Source organism: Macrotis lagotis, chromosome X (assembly GCF_037893015.1).
Source record: "Macrotis lagotis isolate mMagLag1 chromosome X, bilby.v1.9.chrom.fasta, whole genome shotgun sequence".
Lineage (NCBI taxonomy): Eukaryota > Metazoa > Chordata > Mammalia > Peramelemorphia > Peramelidae > Macrotis > Macrotis lagotis.
In genome coordinates this window covers 168,166,285-168,182,518 of record NC_133666.1, presented here as the reverse complement: position 1 = coordinate 168,182,518, position 16,234 = coordinate 168,166,285, and the positions used below count along the sequence as shown (strand labels likewise).

At 49.7% G+C, this 16,234-nt stretch overlaps 1 protein-coding gene across 8 annotated transcripts in view; it reads left to right on the top strand.

Annotated features, from left to right (window-relative positions):
- Positions 1-16,234, top strand: part of RAI1 (retinoic acid induced 1) — a 294,145-nt gene extending 277,911 nt beyond the window's left edge. For 7 of the 8 annotated variants that reach the window (XM_074208584.1, XM_074208582.1, XM_074208578.1 and 4 more), the window contains 3 exons: positions 1-2,922; positions 7,928-8,021; positions 14,876-15,889. The exon at positions 1-2,922 is cut by the window's left edge and continues 2,947 nt beyond it. In XM_074208584.1, coding sequence (XP_074064685.1) covers positions 1-2,922; positions 7,928-8,021; positions 14,876-14,952 — 3,093 coding nt within the window. In that variant the 3' untranslated portion in view covers positions 14,953-15,889. Of the gene's footprint in view, positions 2,923-7,927; positions 8,022-14,875; positions 15,890-16,137 lie in introns of those variants that run through there. The other variant, XM_074208585.1, reaches the window with a different exon arrangement.

Genomic DNA, 16,234 nt, shown 5'->3' with positions numbered 1-16,234 from the left:
ACAGAGTCCAAGGTGAAGAGCTGGTTTGAGTCCTCCCTGTCTCACATGAAGCCGGAGGAAGGGGCGGCGGAAAGCGAGAGTGCGCCGGCCGAGAATATAGCCCCCAGCGCCCCTCTGCCCGGCAAGCTCAACAAGCCGGCACTGCCTGAGAACACTCTGGCCAAGAAAGGGCCGATGCCTCGAGGGAAGAGCCTGCGGAGCCGGCGAGTTCAGAGGGGGCTGCCGGAGGGAGAGGAGTCTGGCTGCAAAGCCCCCGACCTGCCCAAGGACCTTTCCTTGCCCGAGCCCTGCCCCGGACAGCCCCAGGGACACACCGAAGGGGCCAGCGGGCCCGGCCAGCTAGGGCCTGCCGGGAGGGTCGCGGCCGAAGGGCTGCCCAGGATGTGCACCCGCTCCTTCACCGCCCTCAACGAGCCCCGGACCCCCGGCTCCCATCCGCCGAGCCTCACCGGGGCGTCCTCCCAACCGGAGAAGCTGGGGGCGAAACAGAGAGCCAGTTTCAAGTCCGGAAAGAGAGCGGGCAAGCTGTCCCCTAAGGTGGCCTCCAGCCCCAGTGACCCCGCAGCCCTGCCGGTACCCAGCCTGGCCCCAGAGAGCAGCTCCATGGGGCCCAAGATGAAGGAGGCCGAGTCTCCAGACACCCCGGCCAAGGACCAGAGGTCCATGATTCTCCGGTCTCGGACCAAAGCCCAGGAGCTCTTCCACCCCAAGAGGAGGCGGCCCTCGGAAGGGAGGCTGCCCAACTGCAAAACTGCCAAGAAGCTCCTGCCTAATAACCACCTACCCCCCAGCTTCAAGATGCCCGGCGGGGCCCAGAAGGAGGGGAAAGCCACCCGGCGGGTGAAGCTCCCCAAAGCCGCGTCTAGCGTGGGGGGCAAGCTGCCCGAGCGCCAGCTGCACTCCCTGAAGAGGAAGGCCACCTTCATGTCCCCGATTCCCGCCAAGAAGCGGAACCTGATCCTGCGCAGCGGAGGCGGCGCGGGGGGCGTCAAGGAGGAGAAGGCCGAGGCCCCCCCCAACCTCTTCAAGAGGATCTCCAGCCCCAAAAAGGCCAAGGCCGCCAAGGGCGCCTGTGAGCCCGCCCTGAAAGCCCCTCCCCCGGAGACCCCCAACGTCTGCATCAAGATCACCTCCCGGGCGGCCTTCCAGGGAGCCATGAAGACCAAGGTCCTGCCCCCGCGCAAGGGCCGAGGCCTCAAGCTGGAGGCCATCGTGCAGAAGATCACCTCTCCCAGCCTCAAGAAGTTCGCCTGCAAAACGGCCACGGCGGCGGCGGCGGCGGCGGCGGCGGCGGCGGCGGCGGCGGCGGCGGCGGCGGCCGTGGTGGCCCCGGCCCACGGCAGCCCCCTCAGCCCGGCCCTCCCGGACAAGGAGCGGGCCCTGAAGAAGGCCGCGGCGGGCCCCGGCGCGGCCCCCGGGCCGGAGCCGCTATGCAGGAACCCCAACGGCAGGGCCTTCAAGGGGAAGCTCATGAGCGCTAAGAAGCCGCCCCCCGACTGCTTCGGGGCCGAGGCCTGCCCGGCCCCGGGGACGCCGCCGCCGCCGCCGCCGCCTCAGCCGCAGCCCGGCGGCGCGGGGGATGGCGCGAAGAGCGCGGGCCTGGCGGCCAAGAAGCGGAGCCGAAAGGGCAAGGCGGCCGCCCTGGGCCTGGCCAAGCTGCCCCTGGACAAGCGAGCCCACCTGGCGCCGGGCCTGCTGCTGGCCCCCCGGGACCGGGCGGCCGCCGGCGGGGAGGACGGGGAAGGGGGCGGAGGCCAGAAGCCCGGCGCGGAGGACAAGGGCCCGGAGCCCCCCGAGGGCAGGGCCCCGCAGCCGCAGACCCGGGCCCAGAAGCAGCCGGCCGGCCAGGCCGGGTACAACGGCGGCTACTCCAAACGGCAGCGCAAAAGGCTGACTCGGGGCAAGGCCAAGAGCGTGGCCTCCCCGTGCAAGAGCAGGGCCAAACGGCGCCGGCAGCCGCAGCACGCGCCGCCCCCGGACCCCGCCGAGCCCGAGATCAGGCTCAAGTACATCTCCTGCAAGAGGCTGCGGCCCGACAGCAGGGCGCCGCCCTTCTCCCCCTACGTGCGGGTGGAGAAGAAGGACGAGTTCACTACCACCTGCACTGTGGTCAACTCCCCCGGGGACGAGCCCAAGCCCCGAAAGGAGAAGCCTTCCCCCTCCTCCTCCTCCTCCTCCTCCTCCTCCTCCTCTTCCTCCTCCTCCTCCTCTTCCTCCTCCTCCTCCTCCTCTTCCTCCTCCTCCTCCTCCTCCTCCTCCGCTGCCTCTCCCACCACCTCCTCCTCCGCCCTAGCCACCCTCCCAGGGGGGGCTTCCCTGCAGGCCCGGGCCGCGCTGCCCCTCTCGTCCACCATGCACCTGGGGCCGGTGGTCTCCAAGACCCTGAGCGCAGCCTGCCTGGTCTGCTGCCTCTGCCAGAACCCTGCCAACTACAAGGACCTGGGGGACCTCTGCGGGCCCTACTACCCCGAGGACTGCCTGCCCAAAAAGAAGTCCAGGCTCAAGGAGAAGGTGAGGCTGCAGGGGCCGGGGGAGGAGGCCGCGCCGCCCCTGGACAGAACACTCCGAGGCCCGGAGAGCCATTGCCCGGCCGCCGCCGGCGCCGCCAAGCCCCCCAGGCTGGACGCCGCCGCCGACGCCGCCAAGCCCAGCGCCCTGAGGTCCAGTTCCCGAGGCCTCTACCGGAGGCTGCAGAGCTGCTACTGCTGCGACGAGCAGAGGACGGAGGAGGAGGAGGCCGACAAGCCGAGGAAGCACGAGTGCGGCAAGGGCGAAGCGGCGCCGCCGCCGCCGCCGGAGCCCAGCGGGGACACGCAGGAGCACTGGGTGCATGAGGGCTGCGCCATATGGACCGCCGGCGTTTACCTGGTGGCCGGGAAGCTCTTCGGCCTGCAGGAGGCGATGAAGACAGCCTCAGATGTGGTAAGATGTGCCCGCGCCCCCCGACGGGCCGTGGAGGGCGCTGCGGGGACTGGGTGCTGGGCGGTGGGGGCCTCCCAGCTGGGCAAGCACCCCCTGGCTCAGGGCCTCACCTTCCCGAGAGAGAGAGAGTGAGCAGGGAGCTGAAGCCCCCAAGAGTAACCTGCCAGGCTCTGTGAAGATCTTAAACACTGGAGGACAGGAAGACACTCTGTAGGACTCAGAAGGACACCCCGGGGAGCCCCGGGACACCCATAGAAAGTTCTCTTGGTAAACCTGCAAAGCAGCTTGTTCTCCTGACCGACATTAACCAGTTTTTTGGCATGAGTTGGGCAATAGGGGAGTTATGCTATTACAAAGACAGAAGAAAGTGAAGAGGAGTTGATGTTAGCAGAGTCATGGAAGTGGGAGAGTTAGCTTCAGACCCACCAAGGTCAGGCCCTTTCTCTCTGGAGGAGGTGGCTAGGAGAGGAAGAAGAGGAAGAAGAAGAAGAAGAAGAAGAAGAAGAAGGTTTCTCCTTTCAGGGCTTGGGCTCTTCCCCAGGGGAGTTGATCACAGTCTTAGGATTTCCTCCCTAGACCATGATGTTGGCCTCTGAAAGAGCATTTCTCCAGCTTCCATTCCCATCACTGTGCTCCTTGCCTAGACTCAGGGGGTATGGCCTTGTTACAGGAGCCTGGGACTGAGTCATTCACAGACCAGGGGTTCTTGTTCTGTCTTTGACTCAGCCTGTGTTGAGCGTTTCCTTGTCCCACCAGTTCACTTGGAACCCAAGACTAGTAGAAGTAAAGGAATGGCTTTAGCTCATTCAGTCCAATCGCCTCATTTTACACAGGAAGAAACTGAGACTAAGAATGGTAATGTCACCTGGCTAATTAAATTCACATTGCCCGATACTCTCCCAGTTTTGCTTCTCCTTGCAACATGATATACTTCCTCTTGCCTCGATGTCCCTCACCTTTAAAATAAAAACCATCAGATTGCTCTCTCAAGCCCTTATCCCACCCTACCTCTACCCAACATCAGGGAGCTTTCAGGAACTCTTTTTTATCCGGCACTAAATTTAAGTAGACACAGCCAGTCTGAGGACCTTTCTTATCCATTGGAGATATTGATATAGCAGGAAGGGGTCATATAAATGAGGTCATACTCTTTTATTGTAATAGCCCTTAAAGGGCCAATCAAAATTAATGCTGTCATGGTACCAATGATAAGGCCAAAGGGAAAACATGAGTCATTTTGGTTTTGTTGCAACATGTACTGCCCTATATAACTTAAGACCCTCTCAGGAGCAGCATCCAACACCCCCACATCCTACCCAAACACCAAGAGACAGTTGGGCCAGCTGCTCAGCTAAAGGACAGGCACTGGTGTATTTGTGGAAGAGACTGACGTGACTGGCTCCATTATGTTTTGGTCTGTAGGTGGCAAGGGCCTGTCTATGAGTTAGTAGAAGGGAGGAATTTGGTTTTCAGGACAGATAAAGAGTTAAAAAATATTCCCTGCCTTATTCATGATGAGAGAAAGAAAAAAGGTGATTGGATTTTTATGTAGCCAGCCCACTCCTTCTCTTACTCTTGTCAGTTATTCAATTTAGCAAAAAAAAAAATTTTTTTTTTTTTTTTTTGGTCAAAAGCCTGCTATGTGCATTTCTATTCCAAGGGCTTTAAGAGATATGAAACTGAATGAGACTCGGCCTTTCTCTTCAAGAAGTTTGCAGTCTAATTTGGAAAAGACAGCATGGGCAGAGATATGATGCTGAGGGATGGCTCCCCCAACTCATCCTTCTCTCATGTTCCTCAGCTCTCTAATTGTTTGTCCATTTCTCCTTCTGCTCTTCTTACCCACTATCTCTTTCATATTTGATTCTGCCTTGGTCTCTTCCCTCTGGAAATTAAAATGTGGGGACTTTCTCATCTCCCCATAGTTCCAAAGTTGTAACCTTCCTACCCAGCATCAGATTCTGCCCTCTCTTCTTGGGAGTCAGGTCACATGTAAATGAGCATTTTTCTTTCCCATTTTCTGGCTTGCCCTCATCCCTCAAAAGAAAGATCTGGTCTGAGCTGGGGTTGGCACAGGAAGGAGAGAGCTAGTAGGTCAAGAACAACCTCTCTTTAGGAATGGTTTCTTGTTAAGATGCCAAGAGGATGCTTACCTGTGAACCAAATCTCCCCCCCCCCCCCCCCCCCCACTGAACCAGTGTCCTCACTCCAGGTGGCTTGGGCAGGATCTAAAGAGCCTGCTGAACAACAAAGACTGGTGCAGCCTCAGCTGGATTCCCTGGATGATGCCCTGGGGAAAGAGCTGACAGACATGGGCTGGTAATACTTTGAATATACCCCAGTTCCAGGTTTTCCCCAGGACTATTTTTATTTAATTACCTTTTGCCAAGGAGCCAACTGTACTGAACCCACTGTTTTTCTCCTTTCTCCCTTTTTCTTTGGAAAGGTGACACTAGGAACGGGTCTGTCCCATGCTAAAGGCCTCGATTACTTTTTCATCATGGGCAAGGACAATGGTGCACCATCTGCCTTTCAGATATGCCTAGACAGCTTGTTTCCCAGAAAGATTCACTGACTGTTGGGCAGGTGGGCAACCACTTTACAGCCCCGGGCTCACTCTGCTTTTTGTGTACCTTTCTGAGGAGGGAGATGTCACCAAACAGGACAGTATCATCTCTTCTCAGTGACTGGTACATTTCAGACGAACAATAAATAGGTTGTCACCACTTATGAGTGGTCTCAGTCAAAGCCCACATCCCTGGACTGCATCTCTCCCCACAGTCCATCAGTCACCAGGTCAAGTGCACAGCACAACTTTGCTTCAAGTTGGGGAAATCTTAAGGATCATTCTCCATGTAATAATAGATTCGCAGAGTATTAGAACTGGAAGATATCTTAGAGGATATTTCAAGTTCATGGATTTTGAGCAGGAAAGACCCTTAGAGATCAAATCCAGCCCTTCTCTCCCATTTTAAAAAATGAAGAGACAAGTCCAGAGACATTGAGTGACCTGAGCTCATGCCACCCCTCCCCAGAAACATGAAATAAAGTGGCTTGGCCAAAGTTACAGAGGGAATCAGTGACTGTATTAAGATTAGCTTGGTCTTCACATTTCACTGTCTTGAGTTGAATTCCACCTAAAATGCAGCTTTCCGTCAGTCCCCTTTACAGAAATATAAAATACTAAAACAATCCCATCAGTTCCAAGATCTTTTGGGTTATTGAGTTTCAGCAGAAGAGGTTACAGTTCTTTCCTCCAACTCCTTTTAGTCTCTAGGAGAATGAGACCCTTTTATGGTTGGGTCTCCAGGCTTTTCCCCATTGGTTTCTGGCCTAAACTGCTGTACCAATAGTAACTTCCTCTCCTCATGGAGTCAGCTGGTACTCCACTGGCACAAACCCCATCTTATATATACATATGTCTATGTATGTGTGTGTGTACTGACTTGGATAGAATACACCTTATCTGGTTACATTATTTCTCCCCCCCCCCCAGGACATTTGAATTTATACTGTGTAGCCTTCAAACACATCATATTTGCAGTGTTAACACTGACATGATGTTTTCACAATCTGCCCTTAAATCAAAATCATTTTTATAGAGGGAGTATTTTGCCATAGGATTCAGGAACCATAGCTTTGGAATCTTGGGAATGATGTGTTCTGCCCTGACCTCTTGAAGATGGTCTGGCCAGCTTGGGGAAGTCAGCCCACTCAGATTTGGGGCCATTATCACAAAGGAGGAAACAGAGTCCACCGCCAGCCAAGAGCTCCATCTAGGCAGCCAAACTGCCTAGATGATTGTGACTGCACTCTCGCTAATTCCCAATTAGATACCCTATTCCTTCCCGATGACGCAGGCTGTGTCCCAGACAGTGTCAGGAGATGGGAGAAAGCACAGAGAGGGAGGAGAGAGAGAGAGATTAATGCCCCAGAGACCCACGTCAGGTGGACAGTCATCCAGATGTATGAGTAAGCAGCCCCAGGATAAGGAGCTGTTTCACTGGCAATTAGCCATCTCTCTGGAGGGAGTATGATGAGGGCTTGGGGGGGGGGGGCGTTGTCCTTCCTCTGGACATCCGCAGGGCTCTGGTTCTCTTGATAAATAAAGCCTTCTTCAGGGAGGTGCACTTGTTTCAGCAGTAAACATCTGAGACTTGCTATGGCTTACTCTGGGTGGGTGGGTGGGGAGCTCTGAGCATGGACTTTGGTCCCAGGACAAAAGGGAAGGGCCCAGCTTCTTCAAACCTGAAGGATAGGTTAAATTCAGGATGAATTAGTGCCTTCCTAGAAATCTACCAGGACAATTTTGAAAATACAGGCCAGAGAAGAAAGTCATTCACTCAGGAATGAGGCATTGGAAGAAGCGGGGAGGGAAACAACCAGGCCCTAGTGATTTGGGACAAATATGTGGCCAAAGGGAGTGACCATAGAGAGTATCATGTGTTCCCCAAGGACAGCTGCCTCGTGGCTGACTGCAGGGGACCTTGGACTGATGGAACTTTTGAGGGGATGAGAGGGAGCATCAAAGATCTCAGCCACTCAGAAACCTTATCCTGAGGTCTGGTCTTCTGAACTTTTGAATAATTTGGAAAGATTATCTCCCAGAGTTATCCAGATTTGCTTCTTTAAATTATAATGAGTACTTCAAAGATTGAAAAGTATTTTTCCTTCATCATTTCATTTGAACTTTACAACCTCCCTGTGAAGGAACTACCTACAAGCATTATTATTCCCATTTTATAGATAGGGAAACTAAGACTCAGAAATTGAAACTTGTTTCATGGCCTTACATTTAGGTAAGTGTCAAAGGAAGGATTTGAATACAGGTTTCACTTTGTTCATTTTGGAGAAAGAAAATTTTCCAGGAAAACAAAAAGCTGTCCCAGAGAGTCTGTTTGGTTGATCAGATAATTGACCCACCAGGAAATTTGGATTTCTGAGTGTCACTGAATTCCTTATCTTTTTTCCTCTTTACTGCTCCCCCTCTTTCATGGATGTAAAGAGATGTTCCAGCTGCCAGCAAGTAGGTGCCACCCTTGGCTGCTGCCACAAAGGATGCCCCCAAACCTACCACTACGCATGTGCCAGTGATACAGGTAAGGGACTATGGGGCCAGGATTTCTTTTTGCCCTTCTTCATACCACTTTGGGAACCATGGGAGGGAGAGGGGTGTGTGGGGAGGTGGAGGGGTAAATGGGCACCATTTCAGGGGGCTTCTTGGCCCACCCTGACCTCTTGAACCCTGTAAATAGCACATTGGTTTTCCTCTCCTTCCAGATATTCACTTGTTCTGATCCTGGACCCTCAGAACTATTAACAGATCCAGTTCCCCTTTAGTTTCCCCTGACCTCTTTTCTTAGCATTGTTTTATTTTAATGTCCCAGACTTTATTCTTCTCACAGACAACTTTTAGTTCTTGTCCTTTCCCTAGACCCTCTTACCTTCAGTCAGAGAACCTCTAAACTGGAAGGAACCTCAGAGGTCAACCTAAATAGAACCCTAATCCTTTTCATTCTTTAGCCTTAGTTCCACAACTTCCTCTCTGATGGGATTAGAAGCTTCTCCTCAACCATAGAATGGAGCCTCAGCAAAACTGAGGAATAGATAAAGTTTATCTTCATTCTCTCCCCTTCTTTCAACATTCATCAACACTCTCATCCTCATTCTTGATCACCTGAAAAAAAAAAAGTAGATTTGACAAACTCATCATCCCCCAGTAATTTTCATTTTAAAAGAACTGAAGGGGGGAGGAGGACTTTACCCAAAGGAATGCTAATGGTAGAATTTAAGCATCAGTGACATAGATGTTTTGTTGCCCCTTTCTACCGTATGAGCTATACATGTGGTACAAACCATAAGAAATCAAATGGAGAACTCCAATTCCAGGCTATCATAGTCCAGCCAACAATGGGACACCTGTCTTCTTTATTACCACATAAAATAAAAAGGCAGAGCAGTTGGTCGTCAGTCAAGAAGGAAGAGCAGAGAGAGAGAAGCAGGTTAAATCTCTTTGTTATAGACAATATAGATCTGGATAGCCTGGCTTCATGGGAAACTTTGCTGGGTTGTGTTTCCTTGTATTTTGTGTCTCAGAGAAAAGTCTTATTTTGTGTCTGTAAGCTACTTGAATTCTTAGACTGAGAACACACAAAACAACCAGAGAATTATGACTGTGTCAGAGGGTCAATGACTGCTACATCCTGGACAATGTCCTGTCAGGGATTACCTGAGTCAGGAGCTGGCATGAATGAATCCTGACAATGGGTAGCCTAGGAATTCTTACACACTGGGGGTCAGTATGCAGCCCCCATCCTCAGGGCTCTCCCCACCCCCACCAGTGGAGCTTGTCAGATAAGGAATTCATCTGTTGACAAGGAAATAGGTAGATATACTTCCAATTCCATTCTTTCTCAATTGCTTTCTATTATAGAAGGTTGGGGTCCTTTTGTCAGCAGAAACTTCTCAACTTCAGGTTCTTACTAAGAAATTATGGGAGGAATTTGATGGCAGTGGCTCCAGATCCAGCCACACAATAGAAGGTGCAGTACCCTCAAATATCCACGTAATGAGTAAATTCATATTGCCACTCATGATTCTTAGCCAGCTGTCGGCTTACATAGGTTTCTGTCTTACATGAATTTCTCCTGGAATGGCACTGGTGATTTGGGGCTATGTGAATTAACAAGGGAGGTCAATTCAATTCAACATTTATTAAGTATCTAGTATAACTATCTGGATGAACCCATATAGCTCCAGTGTGATCACTGGCTGTGAGGGAACTTTCCCATTGATGACCTGTCAGGGCAAAGATGGCTTTCTTCTAGAGAGCCTGTGATGGCAGTTCATGGGTGGCTCTACTGTCTGGCATTCACCCCTGAGTACTGTCAGCAATACATTCAATTGGGGATGTTTTGGCTGTCTTCAGGAAAGAGCCTCTTCTCTTTCTTCCTACTTTGTCCTGGACTGGCTTCCAGCCCACAGGCTCCCCTTGGTGATCTTGGCTTTGAGTGATGACATTTTGTTGGCATATCCCCTGGATGTTAGTACTTATTGAGTGAATTGGGTTGCTGAGCCTGGGGTTGTCTTTAGGGGTGTGTGCAAGGGGATAGCCTTTGGAGACTTAGGTACATGAGCTAGAAAATCATCACATGCATACCATACCCCACTCTATGAATTTTTAAAATGCAAAGTAAAATCAGTTTCCATTGATCATCAGGGACAGCCTTGAAAGAGTTCACAAAAGTAAGTCCTGAGAACTGGAGTGTATAGAAGAAGGGAGGCTCTAAGCATAGGTAGTGGGTAACAGTGGGGGATTCTTCCCTCTCCTTCCTCCTGCAGCTGCTTCACTAAATCACTGCCCATTAGTTCAAGTCTCCCTAGTGCCATTATCACCCTGTTTCTCCCTAAGGATGACTTTGCATGAGACAACTGCCAAAACTAACTTCATAAATGCAGGTTCTATCAATCCCCCATTTAATTTTAATTTGATTCATTCATGCTAAGAATTGTACCCACATACCAGAGTGCCAGCTCCAGCCTCATAGGGTAGAATACTTTCCTTAGTCCTAGAACTTCTGGAAATCCCAGCCTAAAGAATGTATTCCCTCTTTCCCCTAGGGTAACCTTGGTTAGCCAAAACATATACTAAAATGGTGAAATAACCACTGACCCAGTGAAGCTGAAGGTTTCTCTTTTTTTCTTCTTTCTTTTTTCAAATTAAAAATTTCAACCCAAAAAGTCAACCCTCTCTCTCTCTCCCCCACTCAGCACTATAAGAAAAACAAAATTCTTGTTACAAACATATATAGTCAAGCAAAAAAATATTCCTGCATTGTCTATTGAAAAAAAAGGGGGGGGCGGCTAGGTGGCACAGTAGATAGAGCACCAGCCTTGGAGTCAGGAGTACCTGGGTTCAAATTTCACCTCAGACACTTAATAATCACCTAGCTGTGTGGCCTTGGGCAAGCCACTTAACCCTATTGCCTTGAAAAATCTAAAAAAAAAAAAAAATCAAAACCTTCAATATGAACTCCAAGCTTATCCCCCTTTTCATTCTCTTTCTCTCAGAAGGTCAGTAACATGTTTGATCATGAGTTTTCTGGAATTATGATTTGTCATTGAATTGATCAGGGTTCCTAAATCTTTTGGAACTGTTTGTCTTTACAATATTATTGTCCTTGTGTGAATTGTTCTCTTGACTGTTCACTTTGTTCTGAATCAAGTCATGTAAGTCTTCCCAGAAAGGGATGTTTTTTAGATTGTGTGTGTGTGTGTGTGTGTGTGTGTGTGCATGTGTGTGTGAATATATACACACGCACACATAGTAAGAAATTCTTTGTACTTGTGGGTGCCTTCCCAGCCAAAATAGGGTTTTTAAAAGGTTTAAAGGATGGATTTCCAAAGGGTTTAGCAGGATTCTGATATCCTTATGATAAGTGAACCAGGGACTCACTAATTACCTTTAGGATCCTGCAAAAAACCTTTTTCTCGGCCAAAATGTGCCATCCCCACCCCCCACCCACCCGCACACACACCTCCTACCTTGCCTTGAATGAATTAGATTAACCAGGGATTCATGGAACTGAAAAAAACTGAGGGGAGGAGAAAAAAGGATCTGACTCACAAAGATTTCACCATCACAAATCTAGAAAACAGTTTGGCTTGGTTCATTGGAGGAGATAGTCTATTTATATGATGTTTTCTAGCTTGCAACATATTTCTTCATAATATTCCTGTGTGAAGTATGTAATATAAATATTTTACAGATGAAAACCTGGGAGTCTGAGAAGCCAAGTGACACCTGGGGAGTTTGGAGGGGGGGAATGAGTAAGGAAGTAGCTGAACCTATGTTATGGACCTGAGACAGTAACTATGACTAGAGGGAGCAGAAGAGGAAGTGCCCCCCAGAGTAATCTTTTTTAGCACCCTAAAATGTCTCTGCCTTGAGGCTAATGCCTAATCCCCCTTCTTTAATTATGGCTCTGGTTATGTACCTATAGTTACAGGTTATATACCTGTAGCTAGGGATCCAATCTAGATCTTAGGATTCTGTTCTATCACACTGTTCTGTTCCTGTTGACTCTTTCTGGTTTGTTTTCAGAATAAGGTTTCTTAACCTTTGTTGTGTTACAGACTCTGGATGTCTGATGATGCCTATGGACCCCTTCTCAGAAGACTATTGTTAAGTGCATAAAACAAATTGAATAATATTGAAATACAGTTAACTAAATCTATTTTTAAAAACAAGTCATATAACTGAAGGTTAAAACCCCCCTGTTTTAGGGTACTAAAGTGATTAAGGTTTAATCAAATCATTTGGATTAAGTATCACTGAAGGTTGACATCTATATTTGAAGACTAATTTGTGTAAGTGTGAGCACTTATGTTTGTTAGCATGGATGTATATATATATATATATATATATATATATATATATATATATATATGATTGTGTATATATGAGTATCAGAGAGAGAGAAAGAGATTGAGAGAAAATTGGGCCTAGGGGGTGGCTAGGTGGCACAGTGGATAGAGCACCGGCCCTGGAGTCAGGAGTACCTGGGTTCAAATCTGGTCTCAGACACTTAATAATTACCTAGCTGTGTGGACTTAGGCAAGCCACTTAACCCCATTTGCCTTGCAAAAACCTAAAAAAAAAAAATTGGGCCTAAAACCTTTTGAAATTCATTCTAATGTTATTTCTTATCATGGTGGAGGAAAGATTTTTGGTTTTTTGCAGAACTTAATGCCAACCACAATATGGTACAAATAGTACCCTGCTTAAGTCTACAGAAAAAGAATTAAAAATAAAAATAATTATAATAATAAGATCACAAATGACTTTAACATCATCTCTTAGCACATTCTTACTGCCAATTGCAGGCCAATTTTTGAGTTGCTGCCCTGCCTTTGACATTCTGAGACTTAAGAACATCATAAACAGTATTGTGGAATAGTTGGTGTCAGAAGTAGGATAATGGGAATTTTCCTTCCTTTTAATGAAGTCAAGAAATTAAAGGCAGGTCCTTTTGGGGTACAGCACAGTCAAGTCAAGTGGCGGATTTATCCTGGCAAACATTTCCTCTCTACTAAATGTGTTTCACTGTGTTACTAGCTGAGCAGTGAAATAGAATACCTGAGGAATGTTCTATGTGGTGGGGTTAGTGGGGAGAGAAGTTCAGCTTCAGTGTTTCTTCCTGCCTGGTGTTTTCCTGAGTGTGTGTGTGTGGTATGTGAGTGTGTTTATGTGTGAGTATGTGTGTGAATGTTTGAGTGTGTGTGTGTGTGTGTGTGTGTGTGTGTGTATTTGGTTTTTCTGTCCTGTGTACTCAGCCAGCATTCATCCCAGAGTACATAGGTACTCTCAGGGTAGAGGAGGAATTGCAGAAAACCACCTTTCAGTGACCAGCTAAGCTTGGAAGAGGAAAGTAGAAACAACTGATAGGAAATGAATAAATATGGTTTACATGGTGTTTCAACACAGATGAAGGCTTCTTGTGAAGAAAAGGGTAGCATTTCCTGGTTGGGGTCTTGCCTCAATCTACCTTGTGGTAAGAGGTACAAAAAAGCAAACTCCCTTAGTGAAATAAGGAAAACCCCTAGTGCTAAGGTTCAGAACCTGGATTTCAGATGGTCCATGAGCTTGCTTTTAAAATTATTTTATACCTTTTCAATATGATTATTTTTCCCTCTCTGATTTCATGTATTTTATTATTATTCATTTAAACATTCTTCCAAGAAGGGGTTCAGATGCTTCACCAGACTGTCAAGAGGGGTCCACAACACACAACTGGTTCAGAACCTTGGGCTAGTTCACCTTTATTAAGTGATTGGGGCATGCTCAGAATGCGTCAGTGATGCAGGGAAAAGAAGAAAGGAGGATTGTCAGGCACTCCCGCCTCCTCTGCCTCTTGTCCTCTTTGATGCTTCTCCTTGTCTTATCCCAGAGGGAGCTGACAATCCCACCACCTCTTCCCTTTCCCTCACACAGTGAATGTTGTTTGTAACCCTTCCTCTGAGAGGACAGGCCCGGAATAGCTGAAGGGAGACCTCCCCTGGCTCGGTAGGGGCAGGTAGGAATCTGGAGGAGGTGGGGGGAGGATGCTTCCAGAATCCATTTCCCATCAGGGCTCCTTTCTTCCCCCAGTCAGTGAGTCATGCCCTTTCCTGGATCCAAAGCCATCCACAAATCCAAAGAGCCCCACTGACCTGAAGCAGGTGGGCAGGCATGACCCAGGAGGGAGGGAGTGAAGAGGAGTTGGACCTCCACAAGGCTAGATTCTTGTCCCATTCACGCTTGGCTGACTAAGCAACGGGTGTCTTTGGTGAGCTTGGATTCATGTACAGACTGTCAACAGATGGTCCACAGGGCTTCCCAGTGGTTAGTGCTCTCCAGTGATGCAAGAGAGACTTTATGTTTCCAGGCTCCAACTCCCACTTCTGTTGACTGGGGGGGAAAGAAAGAAGAAAGTGAAAGTGGCCAGAACTTCCTCTCTCAGGATCCACTCTTGGTGGAGGCTGGGGCGTAGGAGTGGAGACTAGAGAGAGGGGAAAGAGTTGCTGCTTCTCATCCAGCTGGACCACAAGACTGAACTACTATGAGGATACATACACACACACACACACACACACACACACACACACACACACACACACACACTCTCTGATATATTAGGAAATCTGACTACCTTCCCTGATGAAGTCATTTGCAATCCTGGTTTCACCATTAGCTCTCTGATGGACTGAGGAAGTGCTGGAGTTAGTGGGCTCCCCTTCCATTTCCACCCCGGGAAGCTCTCCGTGCCTCAGGTCGGTCCCAACTAGGGAACTCCTGGCAGACTGACTTGGAAGCTCGAGAGACCCCTCTGCTCCTCCCTCTCCCTCTCCCTCCACCCCTACCCCCCCCCTCTCTATCCCTGTTCTTACAATAGACACTTCTCTTTGCTCTTAGGTTGCATTCTAGTTGAAGAGAACTTTTCTTTGAAATGTCCTAAACATAAGGTATGTGAAATGGCTTCCTCCTTTTGATTCTCGCCCCCTCAAACATCAGGGAACATGCCACGGCCCACCAGCATCCCCTCGGCCTCCCAGTTTTATCAGTGGCCATGCCCTCCTGCTCCCTGCCCCCCCCCCCGCCTTTCATACATACTCTCTTCACCTCTCCCCAGGGGCCCTCCTGCTGGTGACAGATGGGCCTCATCTGAACCGTCTCCTCCAGGATGTGGCACTGTCCCTTCCCAACCAGAGCCCTTTCAAGTGGGGATGAGGACTAGAGATCAGGGTTTCACTGGGTGCCCAACGGGTCCCAAATATATCCTGCCCTCCCTATTCATACTCTTCCTCAGGGGCCTTCACCCCCTGGCAACTTATTCCATATGCTTATTACCCTTCAGAAGGAGAGGAAGGATTTCCTGTTCACTTCCAGGTCCTTGAATGCTTCAGCAGCATTTGTACTGGGGAGGGTGGGTCCCTTGTTTTTGGGGAGCCCATTCCTCTACCACGATGCCCTTGTTTGGGGAGAGCCTGTTCCTGTACCACGGAGGCCGTCTCTTTTCGGGGAAGTCTGTTCCTGCCTCCCAGGAGAGGCACCCCAGTCAATCACCAGGCAGCTCTGTCTCTCAGCTCTGGCCTCATTCTGGGGATCTGCTCTCAGAGATGCCTCTGCCTATCTCATCCCCCTGCCATAGCCACTGAGAATGTGCACGTCTTTTAATTTGCAAAATCAGAGAGATCAGAGCAGGCTGACATACAATGATCATGAATATTTCCTTATAAACCAGGCAAATAGAAGAAGAGGGAGTGAGAAGAGAAAGGGCTGGAGAGCAAACCTGGGGGTGGGGGAGGAACTCTCCCTGCAGGAGGAGGTCAGGCACTGGGGAAGAAGACGGAGTGATTGCCAAGTGTAACTGTCTGCCAGAGCCCGGCAGGAGGTCAGGCAGCAGTGGGGCAGGGAAGATGGAGGAGAGGGAACACTTCATCAAGAAATAGGGTTGGGAGGGAGGGAGAATCCAGCAGGGATGAGAATTCAAGGGAGCTCTTGGATTGGGGAGGAGTTGGCTGTCATTGGGGAGGCCTAAAGGAGGGGGACATTTCTCAGGGCAAGCAGATTTTGGGGGCAGGGGTGGCAGAGGGGGGAGGGGTCTCCCCTTAGAAGCCCCTTTGTGGTCTGCTTGCTGATGCTAGTTGTGACCCTCTTGTGGGACTTTCTTCCAGAGGCAGCTGTTGTAATCCACCCTCCTGGGTCTTACCTCCTCCATCTGGACAGGAGATGGTGCCAAGCCTTGGGCCCAATGCTCACCTGGAGCTGTGA